This window comes from Syngnathus typhle, linkage group LG6 (assembly GCF_033458585.1).
Source record: "Syngnathus typhle isolate RoL2023-S1 ecotype Sweden linkage group LG6, RoL_Styp_1.0, whole genome shotgun sequence".
Classification (NCBI taxonomy): domain Eukaryota; kingdom Metazoa; phylum Chordata; class Actinopteri; order Syngnathiformes; family Syngnathidae; genus Syngnathus; species Syngnathus typhle.
Window position 1 is genome coordinate 12,229,605 of NC_083743.1, and position 18,393 is coordinate 12,247,997.

Below are 18,393 nucleotides of genomic sequence, written 5' to 3' on the forward strand. Positions count from 1 at the left end.
GTATTGTATATTTCCCAGCAGTGCTTTGTCAGTGCTCGTATTGATTTCCAGTCATCTAATGTCAACTCCTGATGATGCATGGGATCGGTCTCCTGGTGTTGTGTGTTTGCTCGGAGAAGAGTAATTGTTTGAAAATGAAATTCTTAAAGGATGCCGGTGTGCTCTGCTGGAGTGTGACCTATCGTAGATTGAAGGAAGATCTTTCAAGTCATGATTCAAGAGAAAATAAAAATACCCTTCCAGAACACAATTCTGCTCCCTGAAGCTAGTGTGGCTATTTCCCTCCCAAGGAAAATTTTGGTTTTAAGTAATCGTCCCCATATTGCTCTGCTTGCTTCCTCCTTTTTTCTGCATCTTTCCCTTTTGAACTTTCCATTATATGGCCATACATTACATTGAATGGGTCACTGTGTAGCCTTACACGGATACAAAGGTAAGACTTGTATCAGCACTTTAGTTCTGTCTTTCCAGACTGCAGTAAAAAAGCGCCTGTGTGTGCGTGCATGCGCGCGCGTGTGTGTGTGTGTGTGCAATTGGATTGAATTGCTCTGTGTTACAGTATTATAACTTGTAAGCAAAAGCTACAATGTTTTCCCTTCTGGCCTATTTGAAGAAGAGAGTGACAAATCACCTCAACAAACTGCCTATATATATACGATCCTACAGATATTGTACAGACATAATATCGTACCATTCACACACCGTGACCGCACTTTGGTGCAGCATTGCAGTGTGGATGCAGCAATTTGGGACTGCTCACTACAGTCCTCCAAAAGCAAAGTAAACGGTAAAATGTCAGAAATCAAACTTGAAACTGCTTCCCAAGATGATCCTTGAATATATCTTCCATTTTCAAACAATGAGTCACCAACCACTTAACCTTCCTGTTTTTGTAGGCTTCAGCTTGACCCCAATTAATTTTTAACATTTATTAATCAATGATCTGCATCAACACAAAATGGACATTATGATATAATTTTCATGATCTGTTGGCCTGTAAAAGGTTCATACATTGTCGTCACATTTTCAGTTTGACCCCAGATTGTTTTAGCTGTATAAAATACACACAAAATACTGTATATTACAAAATAATAATAAACAAAAACAAAGTAACTTTTAAACAAACTTGACCGAAGTGTTTAAAAGGAGGTTAGTCAATTTTAAACAGCAAGTCAAATAAAAAATATTTATACGCCTCAATATAGCCAAACACATTCTGATTAATATTACATTTGTGGAATATAAATTAAGCAGGAAAATCCATCCATTTCATCCATCTCATTGATGCGGACAATGCAAGTCAGTCAGGCGAGAGATACAATCCAATGTTCCACTGAACATCCCCGTCAATGACGGAAATTCCCTTTCTGTGTTCAACCACGGCACAAATCCCCGTGCACATCCCGGTGTTTAAAATCAGATACATCCAAGTGCCTTCATCGTCATTTCGAGGTGCTGACTCCTTCCCCTCGCGCTTGTTGATAATTAACAGAGCCAATGTCAAGCACCTGTAATTGATATGAGAGCTACCCTTCACACTCACTTTATAGCCTCCCATCAACTTGGCGTGGGTTTTATTTTCTGCTCTTTCATGATTGAAGTAATTCTACCGTGGCCAAATCTCAACAGATTCCGCTTCCGGTTCATTGAAACTTCCTTGGACACTGGAATAGAAGCATTTTTTTTTTCTGCCGGTCCCCCTCCCTAAAATTACCATGCAATATATTTATACCTATTCACAAAATGTATTTTTTCTGAAAAACAAAACACAACTCACAAAACTCACCCTACAGTTCACACTAAGTCATGTTTAACCAACACATCACAATGGATAGGAATTGGACAAGAAAATAATATTTCTATGCCCAAAGGGCGCATCCCCAAATGCCGAGGTACGGGTTTACCAGTGCACACTCTCGCAAAATACCAAAATAAAGAAAATTCTACCTATGAGCAGTTAGATTGGGATTTGCACTAGACTTGCACTCAGAATGAAATTAGGGGCAATGGAGTTGAAAAAAAAGTTACCTTCAGAGTTACAAAAAGCAAATGGTACCAATTCACTGAAATGGCACAAATTCTCTGAAGGGAACAAGAAATATTAAATTGCAAAACGCGGTACGGTATTGTACTGAAAGCACACATCTCTAAATTCAAATATGCGCATATCATGTACTGTAAAATCCCAGAAAAATGTAATTGCTTAAAAACTCTATTATCTAGGTGGATCGCAACAATAAGCCAATTGTTAACATAGATGATGATCCAGTTTTTTATTAATGAATGTGGATCAAGCATTTCAAATGTATTCATTTATTTATCATTCATTATTTTAGTACTTACTTTTTTAACTTTGCTGCTAGAGTCCATGTGTGTGTGAGTGTGTGTGTTATTCAACACTGCATGACAACAATAAAAGTTGTTCACCAGAAAAGTCTTAAAATTTAAAAAGGGACGTAAAAAACGATTAAAGCCAAATGGGGTTTCTGCCATCTGGCAAAAATGTACTTGCCAGTGCGTGATTTTATTCGCTATGAATTTTCTGCTCTGTTGAAGAGAACTGCTACTGTATTCTTGGGCACTCGCACACACACACACACACACACACACACACACACACACACACACACACACACACACACACACACACACACACACAAACACACACTTCCATACTGTTTCCATAGCAATGCTATTAGCGAGATGATACCTTTCAGTGGTTGTTGCCACTCTTCAGCGTCGAGTGTCCATATCTGAAGAGTCTTAAACTGTAACGTGGGAGTACATCCTCATTAGGCTACATTGTCCAAATTGGATAAGAACTATTATGGCAAGCATTTGTCATAAATGACACAAGTTGACCTTTTTTAAAAGTTGTCTTCATCTTCGTTTCTCTGCCCACGCAAGTCTAGGTTACTGCAGGAATCAATTCATTGAATGCGTTCCTAGTGTTATCGTCATCTTTAATATATTTTTATAAGCATCCCTGTACTGTGGCAGAATGTAGAGCAAAACATTTTTGCATCTGAAAAAGAATTATCTTGATCACTATATAAAAGCATTTTACTACCAATTTGGATGGATGAAATAGGTTTATGGAAATAAAGTAATATATATATATATATTTTGTTCAAGTTATTGAACATACATAAACATATGGCGGATTATAGGCCTGGGCTCGTTTCCCTATTTTTTAATTATCGTGAGAAATCATTAACATGGTCGGTGTTTTCACATTATTTATTTATAATAACATATAACAGTAACATTATTAAAATTAATGTGAGCAAATTAGTTATTTCAGAAGTGTGTATCAAACTGGTAGCGCTCCTCATTAGCCCAAAAGTAACTGTGAGATTTAAATAGATTTGTGGGCCCTGATTTGCCTCAAAGCTATGTTTGAATAAACCGTCGGCTGTTTTTTAATTTATTCAGGATGTGTGACAAGACACTATTTTTATTCAAGAAATTCTCTATTTCTGTTAGGGAGCAATGTAGTTCAATTTTAAAGGTTAATGTCAATATAAAGTACAGGATGCTTTTTTTTTGCTGTAGTTTTTCTTTCCTTAACACGAGTCATTGGTCAACCACTCAAGATTAAAAACTTCAATTTCACGCTGAGGTGTACAATTTCTTCCTAGCTTTTGTCATCTTTCTTTCCACTCGAGAGTGTCTTACAGCACCTGCACTTTATTTTTCATTGCCTTGCTCTCTCCACCTATAGTATTTATTAACTTCTCAATTTGTTGCCTCTGTATGAAATGAAGCACAATTACAGTCTATTAAACCCAATTATGCAGCTCAGTGAAGAGTCACCGTACAATTTACTCACTGTACTCTGGCTGACTAACATACTGAGTGGGTAGATGGTGCTGAAAATGGGTGAGGCTCACTACAGACACATGGGATCATAGCCTCATAGCTTCCTAAAGCCAGGACCCATCACAGGCTTGTTATAACTTTGGCATCCACGCCACACAGCGTCTTGGCTGTCACGCTTCAAATTGTCCGTGATTAAATCTCCCCCGGAGTAATGCGTGTCATCATTTACATACCTTTGAGCTAGCCAGGATGCATGCCCTACTAATAATAGATTATTGCAGAGGTGATAGTCATATACGAAGAAGGAACCTTCATTCCATGAGTCTGCTCCATAGTCGTAGGTCGACATGCTGATTACATGACATAGCTGCATTAATGACACGATTATGACAAGTGGATTTGAACTGCAGAGGCGTAATTTGTACACGAATCAAGGCCATTTCTTTTTTTATTCTTGACTGTTGTTGAGTGACCCTCGTGAAGATAAAGCGGTTCGGAAGATGAATAAATGAACGAAGATGAGATTGGGTGAGTTTAAATACTTAGAGATTGGTCATGCAATTGATGTCAGCGCCACAAATTGTCAAAGAAAACAAGTAACCCATGGGGCATTTATATCAACAGCTTCGATCCAGTCATCTTCAAATGCAGCAACCCTTGAACAATTTATGCATTGGGCAACATTTAATTCCAAATGCGTTTCACTTGAAGCATTACAGCAGTGTCCACTCTGAATGCCAAAACCCCCTTCACCCGTACAGCTGCCACAACCGCTTCAGTCCATAGCTCAGCGTGAGAACAGTTCAGCCCTTTGGGCAGTTTGCGGTCACATGACACACGGCTGATGTTGCCCTGTCTGCTTGTGTCATAAGACCAAACTGAGAAAAGGCATAATACTCACCAAACTATATGGATGCCCCGCCTTTCCACAATTTATTGCAAAATTCTAGAATTTACTTAGCACTTGGAGGATTTAAAAATCATACTATTGAAGCAATATAACGAACCTAATAGGTATGACGGGTAGATTGAAGTGGGACAGCATAGCCATCTCAATGACATTGTGAATTATATTTACATGAACTGTTTCAGTAGCAGTAATGTCGTGAATGACTCCTGCAGAAAAAAAAGAGGTTTTGAGGGTAATGAGTACAACAGAGTGGAATCATTCTCAGTAAGTCGTGTCATTGGACAATGGCCTTATACTGCAGTGTGTGTCGTGTGTGCTAGTTTTGCGGAGTTATAAAGCAGCCTGACCTCAATGTGTTGCTGTTTTGCTTTGTTAGCTTTGTATTCTACACACTCCAGCACAGTGAGTCGCTCCGCATCCACACACCACTCAGCACTTTTGGAGGGGGGTCGGGAGAAACATAATCGAGGTGGACTAGAGAATAAAGCATGATGGGGTTTAGTGGAATGTATGTAGATGCTTGGGAATTCATACGAAATAGAAGCGATGGATTTAATCCATCTACTGTACATGTGATTTTTTTTTAAGCAGTGCTTGCCGAAGTAGCTCCTCTGAGATAAAAATGACAAGACAAGGCTGAAACAAGGCAAAAACAATGATCTCCTTTCTATATTTAAATCAATGCAAATATTGCAGATCCAAACAATGGGATTTTCTTCATTCAGTTGTAAATCCAGAGACTGAAAGTAAAAAAATACCAAGATACAACACACCATACACCTTGCGGTACACCTCGCTCCTTCCTTTCTTTTCCATTTTTTAATTTAAAGCTTACCATTATCTGCCTTCGCTCAACATTCTCTATTATACTCATTTCCTCATTTCTTTACTGCTTGCTTGATTCACACCCAATTGCAAAACAGCTTCAAACCAAACATTGGCCGAGTCACTTGTTAAAAAAATACAATTTAATTTTACTGCCTGCCGCTCTTTGCCCACAAGAAAAAAAGGAATGTGGTTATTTAAAAAAAAAAAAAAACGCACTCCGCTACATCTCAGTCATTACATGATGGTACAATTAGTTGTGATCCACCTGAGCCTGATTTGCCAGTTGCTTGAAGTCATTTTCTCTCTTCACATTCTGAAAATCCTACATGTTCCCCATTTCAAACCTCCAACTCTTGCCAGTTCACTTTGATTCATGGCTGCCTGTGGGAGTTCTATGTAGAGCATGTATGAGGGGATCGGGAGAGGAAATGATGTTTGCACTGGATTCTCCTGTCAAATTCTGGCTTGTGCAACGTTTCAGTGATTTTTATTTTCAATCATTGGAGGATGCAGTCCATTTTTGCTCCACTTCAAAAGACAGTGCCCACAGTGCTTTTTGTACTTGGAAAACATTCAAAGAGAGCAGGGACAGGCAGCAAATTAAAGTGACTACTAGGGAGAAAAAGAATAAAATTGGACAAATAGAAACAGAAATAGAATGTGAGTGATTGTTCAAAGCTGTAGGGCAGCTGAGGAAAGTGTCACGAGTGAGACAGGTGCACAGCGAGCTGAGGAGGAAAAAGAGGAGTGGGAGGCGCGCTGTAACGCAAACCTTTTTGATGGAGCTGCTGTGGAAAAACAAGAACCAGAGGAAGCACAGCAAGTGCAACATCCGACCTAGCTGCAGGTTTTTTGGGGACAGCGGGAAGTCTGTTTGAAAATCCTGAGTCGGAAACTGGAAGAAGTGGAAGTGAGTTGGTAAAGTGCTGATGACATCGATGTAACCGTGCACCCTGGTGGGACCTCAGCGCGACTCCCCCACCCCCATCTTGTTCCCTCCTTCCACTCTGACCCTCTCCCATTCACCCTCCTCCTCTCTCATACACCATCACACGTTCCAGAGTGAGAGCAGCACGAGTGCAGCATCTCTGCCTCTCTCTCTCTCTCTCTCTCTCTCTCTCTCTCTCTCTCTCTCTCTCTCTCTCTCTCTCTCTCTCTCTCTCTCTCTCTCTCTCTCTCTCTCTCTCTCTCTCTCTCTCTCTCTCTCTCTCTCTCTCTCTCTCTCTCTCTCTCTCTCTCTCTCTCTCTCTCTCTCTCTCTCTCTCTCTCTCTCTCGCTCTCTCTCTCTCTCTCCCACTCGCTTGCTTCCATCGCTCCCTCCAGCTCCTCCGATTGACATTCTGCAGCTGGAAGCGGCATTAGAGGCACCAGACTGGTGAAGAGAAAGTCCACCAAGGGGATAACTTGCAGATTGCACAGTAAGCAAATAAGAAATGCCAAGTTTTCGAGGCTGACCTTTTCGTTTCTTTTGCTTCTACAAAGAAAGGCTTATTAGGAGAGCGTTAGAAAAGAGCTTTATGTTGCTTCATCGAGCAAGCTGATGCACATGGAAACGCAGAAAACGAAGACTCCATCTGTCTCCTGCAAAACTTAAGCCTGAACATACAGACTTTTCAAAAGAAGACAGGATCGAAGAGAGTCTGATCTCCCCCACCACTGAGCCCCAGTCATGCAGGTGTCCATCGCCTGCACGGACCACAACCTGAAGCGGGGCAATGGCGACCACAGCAAGCAGAGCGCCACCAGCCCCAGTGTGGTCAACCAAGCCAGGGCCAAGTTCCGCACGGTGGCCATCATCGCTCGCAGCTTTGGCTCCTTCACTCCACGGCACATTTCACTCAAGGAGTCCACCGGGAAACACACGGGCATGAAGTACAGGTGTGTCTTTACCCACCTGCAAATATTTTATGTTCCATTATTGTTTGATGTTTCCGAATGATGAAATAATTTTTATCCTGCAAAAGACAAATTTATCCTTATCATTCCATAACTAACTAAAGGAACGCAAAGCAGTATGGGCTCACTATTTGGCCAGGTCAGTAGCTGTTATTATCAGTATATAACATTTTTGTTGACAAAAAGGAAATGTTAGGAACTTTGAGTTTGGTATTTCACAGATATTTTCAAATGCAACATTGGTTTTAACCACAATGTGAGGAGACTTTAGTGAGGAAGCTTCTCATGTCAAACATGACAAGACTTGTGAATACAAGTTGCCCAGATTGATACCTGATGGTTCTCATTAGCAAGCAACTTTTTTTTCCTCTTTCCTTCCGCCTCTCACCTCATTTTTTGTCTTTCCTTGCCAACACTCTAATGTTCCATCTGCTTTCAAGCACCATGAATGGAAAAGAGCTCATATGCCTCTACTTCTCTCCCACACGAGAAAAACACACCCTCATGCCTTTTTACTGTGCTTGGATGACACAGATCTGCAGCGTGGGCAGAACGTCTGGATCCGATTTGACCTCTGCCAACTTGCCAACTTGTGTGTTTGACTTTCTCGGTCTCCAGCTGAGAATCCTGTGTAGAATGCCGCTTGCATATTCTTATGCTCTTTACAGTGTATTAGTGTGGGGGTGTGACAGATTGCAGATGGAAAGTGATGCTATTAAGGGATTTTATGATTGATGGTGGCGATCAATGCAAATCTTTACTAAGACAGGGAAGGTACAGCGAAAATATTGACATTTGCAGCACATGCCATTGTCCGTCAATTAGTTTTGTTTTCATCTCTCTCTGCTGTACTGATGAGAATTATGCAAAATTCAAGTTCAGTAAGTGATAGCTTTGGAATGCGGGTCATTTTAAGAACACTGTCCGTTTCTTTTAGAACCCTACTCAAGTTACTCAATGTATTGAGAATATGCAAACCGTAATCAGTAATCAGTAATGAGAGCTTTGAGACCATTCTATGGGTTTGGTCAAACGTTCTTGAATTGAAAAAAAAATGCAGGAAGCAAGACAAGACACTTTATTATTTAATGGTGGATCAGACATTGAAAGACATTTATATGGCTACAAATAATTAATTGATCGTCACACATAATCCGAAACTACTGCATTGATTGGCTCACGTTTCTCAACATGGATGTGGGTGACAGATGGGTGCATCATGCTTTTTGTCAGAACAGTCAGCTTTGTCTACAAATATGATTGACACGTATTCTTATACCTGAAGATGTTTCAGATCACACTCAGATTTGTTTTCTTAAATATGAAATCAGACGATTCTCCAAAAAGATGCATAAATGTGGATGTGTCTTTGTAGTAGACAATAACTACGCACTGTCCTTTAATTGGGTTTAGCATATCATTGCAACCCAAGCTAAGGCAAATAAATAAATGCGGTCTACGATTTTAAAACCTAAAAGGAATTCATGACCTCACGCTGAGATCTTTCTCTTAAGGGCCTTTCTATTTACAAAATCTTTAATTGTTCAGACTTTGTGTTTACTGGTCTCGCTACAGGTCAATCTAAGTGGTGGTTAGGTCACTTACTCACACTATTCTTTTCCCTTTCCTTTTCCTTGCCAAGGGTATCTCAGGGGTTCGCAAAACAAATTGTTTTATTTCTTTTCTAACGCGCCAAAATTCTACGAAAAATGCAGATAAAAGTTTTGTGTACTAACAGGGATCAGGTGGAAATATGGAAAAACAAAATCCCGGAAAAATCATAAAATACCCAACAGTCAATAATCTGTCTCGTTACCTGGGGTTCCAAGCATATCATTCACTCGCTCGCTTAGCTACATTTCAGTCATTACATGATTACCCTCCATTGCCATCGTGGTACCTTTGCCATAAGCATGTTAAATTATGATGAAGACTGTACATTGTTTTACATTAATCAGCGTGTATTCTTTCCTTTTGCTGCTTTATAGAAAGCTGTCTGTCAGTTATCCTTATTGAATTTTCTACAATTTGAACCGTAACTCATTTGCAAGGGAGACTTCAGGAGGAGTATGTTGGATGACATCAGTTTGGTTATTTGATTTTGTGCGACTTACCTGTGGGCTATGTAAGCGGTGTTGTCTGAACACCCCCTTTGCTCTTTTAATGCTATTTCAAGGATTTCTGTTCAATAATAAATCACCTTCAGAGCCGTTTCCCCCTTTCTACTACAACCAAAAGCCTGTTCAAAGGGACAATCATCTGACAAGGCCTCGCTTGGAATAAGTGCGCCTTTCCTCCCAGTCCAGTGAGTAAACAGCGTAGCGGCAAGATGCTATTTAACAAGGTGCACTATAACTTTATGGGAGTGATTCTTACACAATCCATCTGACGACAATCAGACAGTGGCTGGAGGAGGTGTATATTGTTAAACACATATTGTGACTGCTGCAGATGGCTTTAATTCCATGGTGGCAATGAAAACACTTAAGATGGGAATCACAGAGTAGCAATACAATATTATTAATGTTTGGCCAATACCAATGGTTGAATAAACGCAGCCAGTGTGAATCCCAGTATAGAACTGGACTCATCTCAGTTCGTGTCACAATAACCTGCACTTTGTAATGTTCACAGTTCTTCGGAAAAGAGGGAATGAAAGCAAAAAAAATAAATAATTTAAACAAAATAAAATTCATATTCTCTTTAACTTTAACACAATCAATTTCAGCATATCAAAGAATAAATTAAACTATGAAACAAACACAACTAAAAGTACATTTTTATACAGTCAAATGGGTAGTCACATAATTTTCTCCCATCATTTGTACATGTTCTACTCAGAATCTTCACATCCTGTTCATTTTGCGGCGAAGCCTTAATGACACTTCCTCTGCTAAGATATTTGCACTGCATAGTAATGCAAAAGGCCACATTAGTGATGCATGTAAATGAGTTAGCGCTTGATATCATTAGCGAAGCAATTGAGCAGCGATGAAAAAGTTGACGGAACCTCATGGACCTTTTCGGCCATATTCTAATAAAATATGGGTGCCGCAATTCATAAAACCACACAACTAACCAAAGCGCTCTTGTTGCCAAGAAATCCTATCCTTTACTTTTTTTGTTCTATCATTCACATCGATGGATTAATATTTGCAGTAGTATTTCTGGTTGTATTCATGTCCTTGTGAGTAACTCGACATTAATGTCAGACATGAGGTCAAAAGAGATGGATGCAATGTGATATGAAGCATCAAATGAGTCATAAATTGCATGCTTCTTTGAAAAGTCTGCATGAAGACATCAGAAAGCTAAAATAAAGAGCATCAAAACGAAGAAGCCTTTGAAAAGATGTTGACGATGTGTTTGTGTATTGGTTTCCAGGCTACATTACAGATAAAAGGACCGGGTGTGTATGCATATGAAGGCCATGTAATTGACTTTCTGTCTCCATGGAGATGCAAATGACAGATAAAACTGTGAGCGGGAGGCTTTCTGTTATGTGGGGTTGTCTCACGTGTGTTTGCGTGTCTTAGCAGCGGTTTTACGGTGGTGTTTGTAGATGTGAGGTTAAGTCTGTACAAATGTGGTGTGAAAAAACAAAACAAAACGAGCTGGTAGGAATTTGTTATTTTGTTCTCAGCCGAGTGAGGGGATTGTGTCTTCTTTTAGAAGCTGCTTTTGTGTGAAACACCCACACGCATCCACACACATGCACGGGGAAATGGCACAACTTCAATTAAAAGGAAATTGAAAAGTGTGCGATTGTAAAATACGTGAGTGAGTGAAACAAGACGAGAGGAAGTGATTGAGAGCTGATAGATATATTCCATCATACTGTATGCCAGGGACCCCCTCAGGAAATTGTCAAACTCCACCAATATTGATTCGGTCTGCTCCCTCTCCACAGTCTTCCCATCTGGTTATGTGTCAGCATTTAAGTAAATCTTTCCAATTAGTAGTTTGACATTGGCGCACTGCTTTTGACATTAATGACACTTCTTTTAAACTCAGGGGATTCACTTGACTTCAGTGAATAGACTTAGAATCTATTGTGATGGGAAATGAAGCTTCAAATTTGCTTTATGAACCAGTTGTATTTTTTTTACTCCTCTAGATGACACTATTGGTTTAAAGAAAGTCATTTAAATTTCATTGAACTCCATGAAAATAAAATGAATGAATTTCCCCATTTAGGATCCATCCATCCATTTTATAAATGCTGATTCCGTTGAGGGCCGTGGGTAGCAGGAGCCTATCTCAGCTGATTATATTGTGGACATGTCAGCAGTCAATTGCAGGGCACATTTACAGACAAGCAATCATTACGCTGACCTCCAAGTCAAGTCAGCAGTCAACCATTTGACTGTTCATCAGCAGAATGAATTAACAATTAATATTGAAAAATGATTGCTCTCTAGGATCACATCCTTGAATCCGCAGGAAACCAACTTCGCATTAGATTGCTCACTCACAATGTTGCCTCTTTTTTTCATGAACCTCTGAAAAGGTGAAGGGCCACCCTATGAGATCCTTTCATTTAATGAATTCAATTCCTGACTGGGGCCACTTAATCACTTTCGGTCAGACTACTTTTTAGTGTTTTAGAGGCTCTGCAAGTCTTGTTCTTTTGCTTCGTGCAGTTGAATCTGGCCTGATACATTCCCCCAGCCACATCCTAACCTATTCTCTGGCACTAAAGGACGTTTTACTTTTTTTTTTTTTTTTTATGTCAGAATACCCTTAGCATGTATCTTGATGAGTTTATCACAGAGACAAACTAGTGGATGCTAACCTGCATGTGGTGATATTGGGACATTAAATAAATAACATTTATTTCACCTTGATAGTTTGAACCTCCAACATCTGTTGCGCTTAATTGCCTTTCCAGTTCTGGCCATCCCACTATTTTTCTCTGCCTCCAACACTTGTGATTAGTGTCGGATACAATTGCATGACAACATAGTATCACATGTTGCCAACTCCAGCTTTATTGAACAACCCCCTTCCTATTTCAAGCCCCCTTACTTGGCCTGTAATTACAGTTCCTTCCTAGCTTTATCCCTTCTCCTGCCTTGATCTTTGGACCCACGACAATGAGATAACGTGTGTTGACAGACCTTTGGGATAAAAAAAAGCAAGAAATGTCTAGAAAGACATAGGAAATAAATAAGGCCCTGGAGATACTGATTTTTTTTTAATTTCGTGACAAAAACGGCTTCATTAAGTTGTAAGCACATTATTAAAGCGCTTGCATGGCCTCATTATGGCCGTAATCATGTTCATTCCGTGACAAACTAATGAGCACATTTGATCAACACCTAGAAAGCACATAAGGGAGGAATGAAGAATTTTCACTATGGTCACTTTTTGACTGCTCTTAACCCAAACATGAAGAGGTACTTTGGTCTGACAAATACTTTAAAGTATGTTGTATTTTATTTATTGTATTGGCTTCTTTGCTTCTCAGATGATTGCACTCAAATGCACTGGATCTCTTAAGATTGTGCAGGTGTGCCTAAAGCTGAGGCTGAAGGAGCATACCTCAGTTCAAACGGGTCAAATCTAAAAGGCTGCAGTGGCTATAATAATGGCTGCTGCAGTGAGGTCACAGCCGAGTGAGCTAGAAAGCGATGTAGTGAATAATGCAGTGGTGAAGCTTAGTATGGTCAGTGTCTATATGAACTCATTAGTACTTTGCATTCATTGCATGCAGCAGACCTCATTTTGATGAGAGCATCCAACGGCATCATTGATGGACTGGTGGAATTTTTAAACAGGATCATGATAGCTCAAGGCATTAGAGAGACCAAAGTATTGGCAGTTTGGGATACTGTGTGTTGTTTGCATCCACTACAAGGGAAAGTTCAAGATTTTTGGAAAATGTAGAGTTGGGCTCTCTTTTGCAGCGACAGTATAAGCGTCCACATTTCTGTCAAGGCTTTGAAATGAGTGTCCTCTTTGCAATTGTCCAAACTGCCCCGTTTCAGAATCAAGTTTTAGGATCCACTCTGAGAAATACAATAAAGAATAAGCGAAAGAAAAGGTTAATCATTAGTTAAAAAGTATAGATACAATTTGTAATACAGATGTGTTTATACCTGAGGGGTATTTCATTGCCACCAAGATTGTGTTAGGTATTGTTTTGATCACTGTAGCGTGTATACCCTAAATGTCAAATGCTAGCCACGGTATTGTAAATCCTAGTGTTTTAAAAGAAGTGAGTGAGCTGTTACAAAAGCCCCAAATATATAGAAGAAGCTAGCGAGCTGTTACAAAAGCCCCAAGTATATAGAAGAAGACGACCGTGTATTTGAATATGCATTATGCAGATAGGAAAATGAGGCCAAGCACTTGCGGGAAAATGCACAAGAAGACAAGACTTACTTTTTGCATATGATTGCAATGTATAGTCATAGACCTAATTGATAAGCATCACTAATTGATTCCCTCTAGAATACTTGGAATTACTGGTTGGTTCAGTGTATTCATCTACTAGCAATATGTGTGTGTGTGTACTATATATGAACAGCAATAACTAATTTCTAGAAAAATATTGTATCCATTCAGTGTGAGTAATTGATTATGTGACACGCACTACTCAATATCCACTATCAGACAATTGTTTTATGTGTGCCAATGTGCAGTATATAAAGGAGTAATGAAAATCCATCCAGCAATTCGGCTCATTAGCTCCTTGGGACTTATTGTGTCTCAACCAGCCACACCAGTGGCCACAAAATCTGCTGGCTCTGACTTTTCTCCAATTCCCATGAGTAGATGTCGCCGATGGCTTTATGAGAGAATGCACATGCTGGTGTTTTGCTCTATGTGGGACATGGGAATTTTTGTAAGCGTAAGCATTTGTCTTGGTAAATTTAACACGGTTTATTAATCTGTTTATACGTGAAAATTGAAAATATTTAATAGATAACGATTGAGAATATGTGCAAGCACAACATCGCTGCATCTGCGTATGTTAATTTTAATATTCCGTCTTCCTTGTGTTCTTTTCATCCGTACTATAACTGAATACTAATTGTTTCATCCTTTTCTATTCTGTTTTGTTTATTGAGCAAAAGTAATAAAACACACAAATTGCAGTGAAAAAGCATTTTGGAGATGTAATGTGTAAGCCAAATGATGAAAGAAATATTATCAATTTGAATAATTGATTAGAAGTCTGTCTAATAGAACTTTGGATCAAAATTGTTTTTCCAGCATGAATGAAATCACATGAATGGATGATGTCACATGCTTTTATCTTTTGGTTTTTAACTGTGTCAGCTGTTTCTCTACATTCGCTGACTACAAAATAAATGAATTCCTGCATAATGGCACAATTTAAATTGAATTGTAAATAAAATATTAAATTCCATACAAGACTAAGATATAATAAATAGATTGCATTCAAACTGGATAGCACTAGTTTGTGAGTTCAATTCCAGATCTGGCCTTCCTGTGTAGAGTTTGACTGCTCGGATAGGCTTCAGCACACCTTGCGATCCTCGTGAGGATAAGCGGTTCGGAAGATCAACCTGCTACAGATGAGTATTCATGTCATTCATGAGGCTGTTGCGATATTATTATTATATTTAAACGCAAAGTCAAAAGGAGCCGTACTATGTTTCACCATAATTGGATCTGACAGTGGAAGTAATATAACATGATAATTTATGTCATCCAGCAGATTGTCTGAACAGACGCTCACATACGGAGAAGTACAATCATTAATCTGCTTGAGTTGTGCAAAATGAAGACTTGTGGATGCTGGGTGGTAAAATAAAAACAATGCAGAAACAACAGTTGTTAAAATTGCATATAAATGTAACCACAGGTTGACAGAGCATTCTTGTTTTTGGCTGGTAAGAATTTGTTGTCTTTAAATTGCAAGATTTCTATCACTTTTTGGCACCATATAAGCCTTGATGATGTCACTATGTAAGAATATAAATTATATGGTGATTTGGAATACAATGTGCGTGTACGTATATATTTTTTTATACAACACCCTATATTCATTGAAAGTTTAAGTGGTAACAAGCATTATTACCAGTGACACAGTGTTTCTACTGTTGAAATTTAAATAACGTGAAAGTGATTTATTACATTCTCACAGTGTTATACTCACTCTGTGTTCTGCTCCTCCGCCTTGCCTCCATTCATATTCCTATCACTTTGAATTTCAATTAGATGTGATCTCCTAAAAGTGATTCAAAAAGAACACTGAATTATATTATATTATACTTATGTGAATACCTTAGTATAGGGTTGAAATGGGATTGGCTATGTTTTTTTATTTTTCTTCCAATAAAGTAGACGTCACTTTTTTTCAGCCATCATGCACTTACTATATTTAATTTTTTTCATCTACTGTTAAAAATAAACAAATATATACTAGTTTATATTTTGTACATCTACATATGTATATCCATTTAGCTATTTGATCACAAGTGTGTGCTAGCATTAGTCACAGAATATCCAACTAAAAGACTTTTGGTCACCGAAGACGGGTTACATTTCTTTTTCAACTGAATATGAATAGAGCAAAAAATAAATAAAAAATGTAGCAGATCAAACATGATCTGAACCATCCACATGATGACTGGCAATTATCTTCACCTATAATGTAACCTATTAGACTGAAAAACGGAGAAAACACTGGACGAAAGACAAAAGTGGCTGTAACTCTAATCCGAATGAAAACAGTTGTGATGAAGCACAATCCAAGGCAAGTGAATAAATAATGGCAAAACCTCAAAACCATGAAAGAAAGGGACAAATGTAACACTCGAAGGAAAATTGCAGTTAAATACATGAGAGACCCTGGAAAATCAGGAGGATTGGCCAGTGTGTGCTGCTACCGCGTATTTGGATTTATTCCGAATCCAAAGACAGAACAAAAGCAATATGTTAAACGGATTAGTGAACTCTAGTGTAGACCACTGAGAAATATGCGTCCTGGTGTGTCATAAAAAGGATATTTTATTTAAGCCTTGGTGGCAACAAGGCTGCGGTTAGCTCGGGGGAAGCAGCAGTCAAGCTGAGCAAACTCGATAATGAAACCATAGGGAGACACTGAGCCAAAAGAAAATCCAGAACCGGGGAGAGACGAGGGCAAGGCGACACGAGCCGCTCAGGGTGCTAAGTAAGGAAGAAAAGTTTACAAGGCTGGTTCGACAACCTTGCGGAGAGGAAGTGGAAGGTCATTTGAGGGGTCTTGATAATTGGAGTAATGCAGCTGTTCTGGATTCAAGCTACATAACGCATTACAGTCATCATATAGAGTAGAACACAACCTCCCACCCACTATGGTGCTCTCAGTGGTTTTATATTTTCAGCAGTTCATTCATCAATAAATGATGAACACGGTATGTTGCAGATGACTGCTTGTAAAATCTCTCGGAAGTTATCCAAGAAAGTCACTTGTATTCGATTCAGGGTTTTAATTAGACCTTAAGGCGCACACCGATGCTAATACAGTATTTTTCACAGATATAATATGATGGTTTTATTCATTCTAAACATATCTGGGGGAAGATTTTCAGATTTGCAGGTCGTCAGTCGGTACCATCCATTTTTTTTTTACATTGCGTTTTATTGATAGCATCAATAGAAAATGGGAAATTTCCAGTATGTACCCTGTGATTGGTTGACAATCAGTCCCAGGAAAAAAAAACAATATTTGGATTTATTTCTTAAACACACAGTGAAGGTGGTGAACGAAAAAATATTTTCTATGTCGTGATTGGTTTTCTTCCACAATTGTTTGTTAATGAAACTGGTTTTTTTCTTTTTTTATGAGCCTTAATTTTTTTTTCCAAATCTCAGTGGTACTGTACGTAACTTCCTGCATCTGTGGCTCACAGCTCTTTGAAACTAGTCTTACTGATGGTGAATACAAGTGGGTCACAAAACAGCTGAACGGAGAGATTCTTACAAAGTGTTTATTTATTGAGGTCTAATCCCAGGATGCATATGGAGCTGACTCAACATGGATTTAAATGAGGGCCAATTCATTTGGCTCAAGAACGATGCCCACTTTGATTCTGGTCATTTAATTGGATGTCGTGGGCTGTCCACACACAGAATAACACACCGTCTTTTCATATTCGGGTCTGTCAATTTCTTCAGTTGTTATAGTATGATTAATGTTTCCTTTCTTCTGTCCTGGACAAAAAGTAAGTCTCCAACTTCCCACTGCATCACTGCTTCTTTTAATTACTGAATGATGCCTGTTGTCAAACGCACGCATGCTTTATTTCATCGGTGGCTGGTGCAATTTATCATTGTCACAAACACTTTTGTTTTGTCACCTCTGCATTTCCTTTTATTTCTAAATCTAGGTACATCAAGCCTGCACGGTATTGACAGACGGTATGACAGCTGGAACTTTGTGATAGTTAAAAGAGCTTTTAAGGTTGTCATCCGCAGTGCACTCAATTGAAATGAATGATGTTGGATTTTGTTTGGAGTAACTCAGGACACAGTCAATGAAAAATAGAGCAATAACATACTCCCAATCAGCAAAGTATTGGTAATTTACCTCAGATGTTTCTTTTTTATTCTCATATGAATGAAGTATACTGTATGACTTTGGCCAATTGACAGAACTATGATCTCATTTGTGGTGCAAGCTAAATTGTGTGGAATTATGATGGTTATGATATTAATACATTTTCTGTGATGATTCACAAAATGTCCACTATTTGTCCGTCAACCTTTATTGTTCATTTACATGGCACTGTATTCAAATGTCAGAAGACGTAACATGATGCATATGGACTTGGTGGTTTGACCGATTGCAGTTTAAGTTAATTGGAATTATCATCCAACGTTATTTTGCTATAAAGCTGGGGAGTAAACCATGCATCAAAAATGGTGAGGGGGAGAATCTCCTTCACTTGCAACAAGAGACAAATCGCATCACGGCAGGG

The 18,393-nt window shown here is 38.9% G+C and overlaps 1 protein-coding gene across 3 annotated transcripts in view; it reads left to right on the top strand.

Annotated features, from left to right (window-relative positions):
* The window catches only part of kcnab1a (potassium voltage-gated channel subfamily A regulatory beta subunit 1a), a 44,153-nt gene that overhangs the window by 12,322 nt on the left and 13,438 nt on the right, over positions 1-18,393 (top strand). Inside the window, exon 1 of one of the 3 annotated variants that reach the window (XM_061281390.1) lies at positions 6,893-7,438. The exons of the other annotated variants lie outside the window; for them this stretch is intronic. Within the exon in view, the coding sequence (XP_061137374.1) occupies positions 7,230-7,438 (209 nt within the window). The 5' untranslated portion in view covers positions 6,893-7,229. Of the gene's footprint in view, positions 1-6,892; positions 7,439-18,393 lie in introns of those variants that run through there. 3 annotated transcript variants of the gene reach the window in all.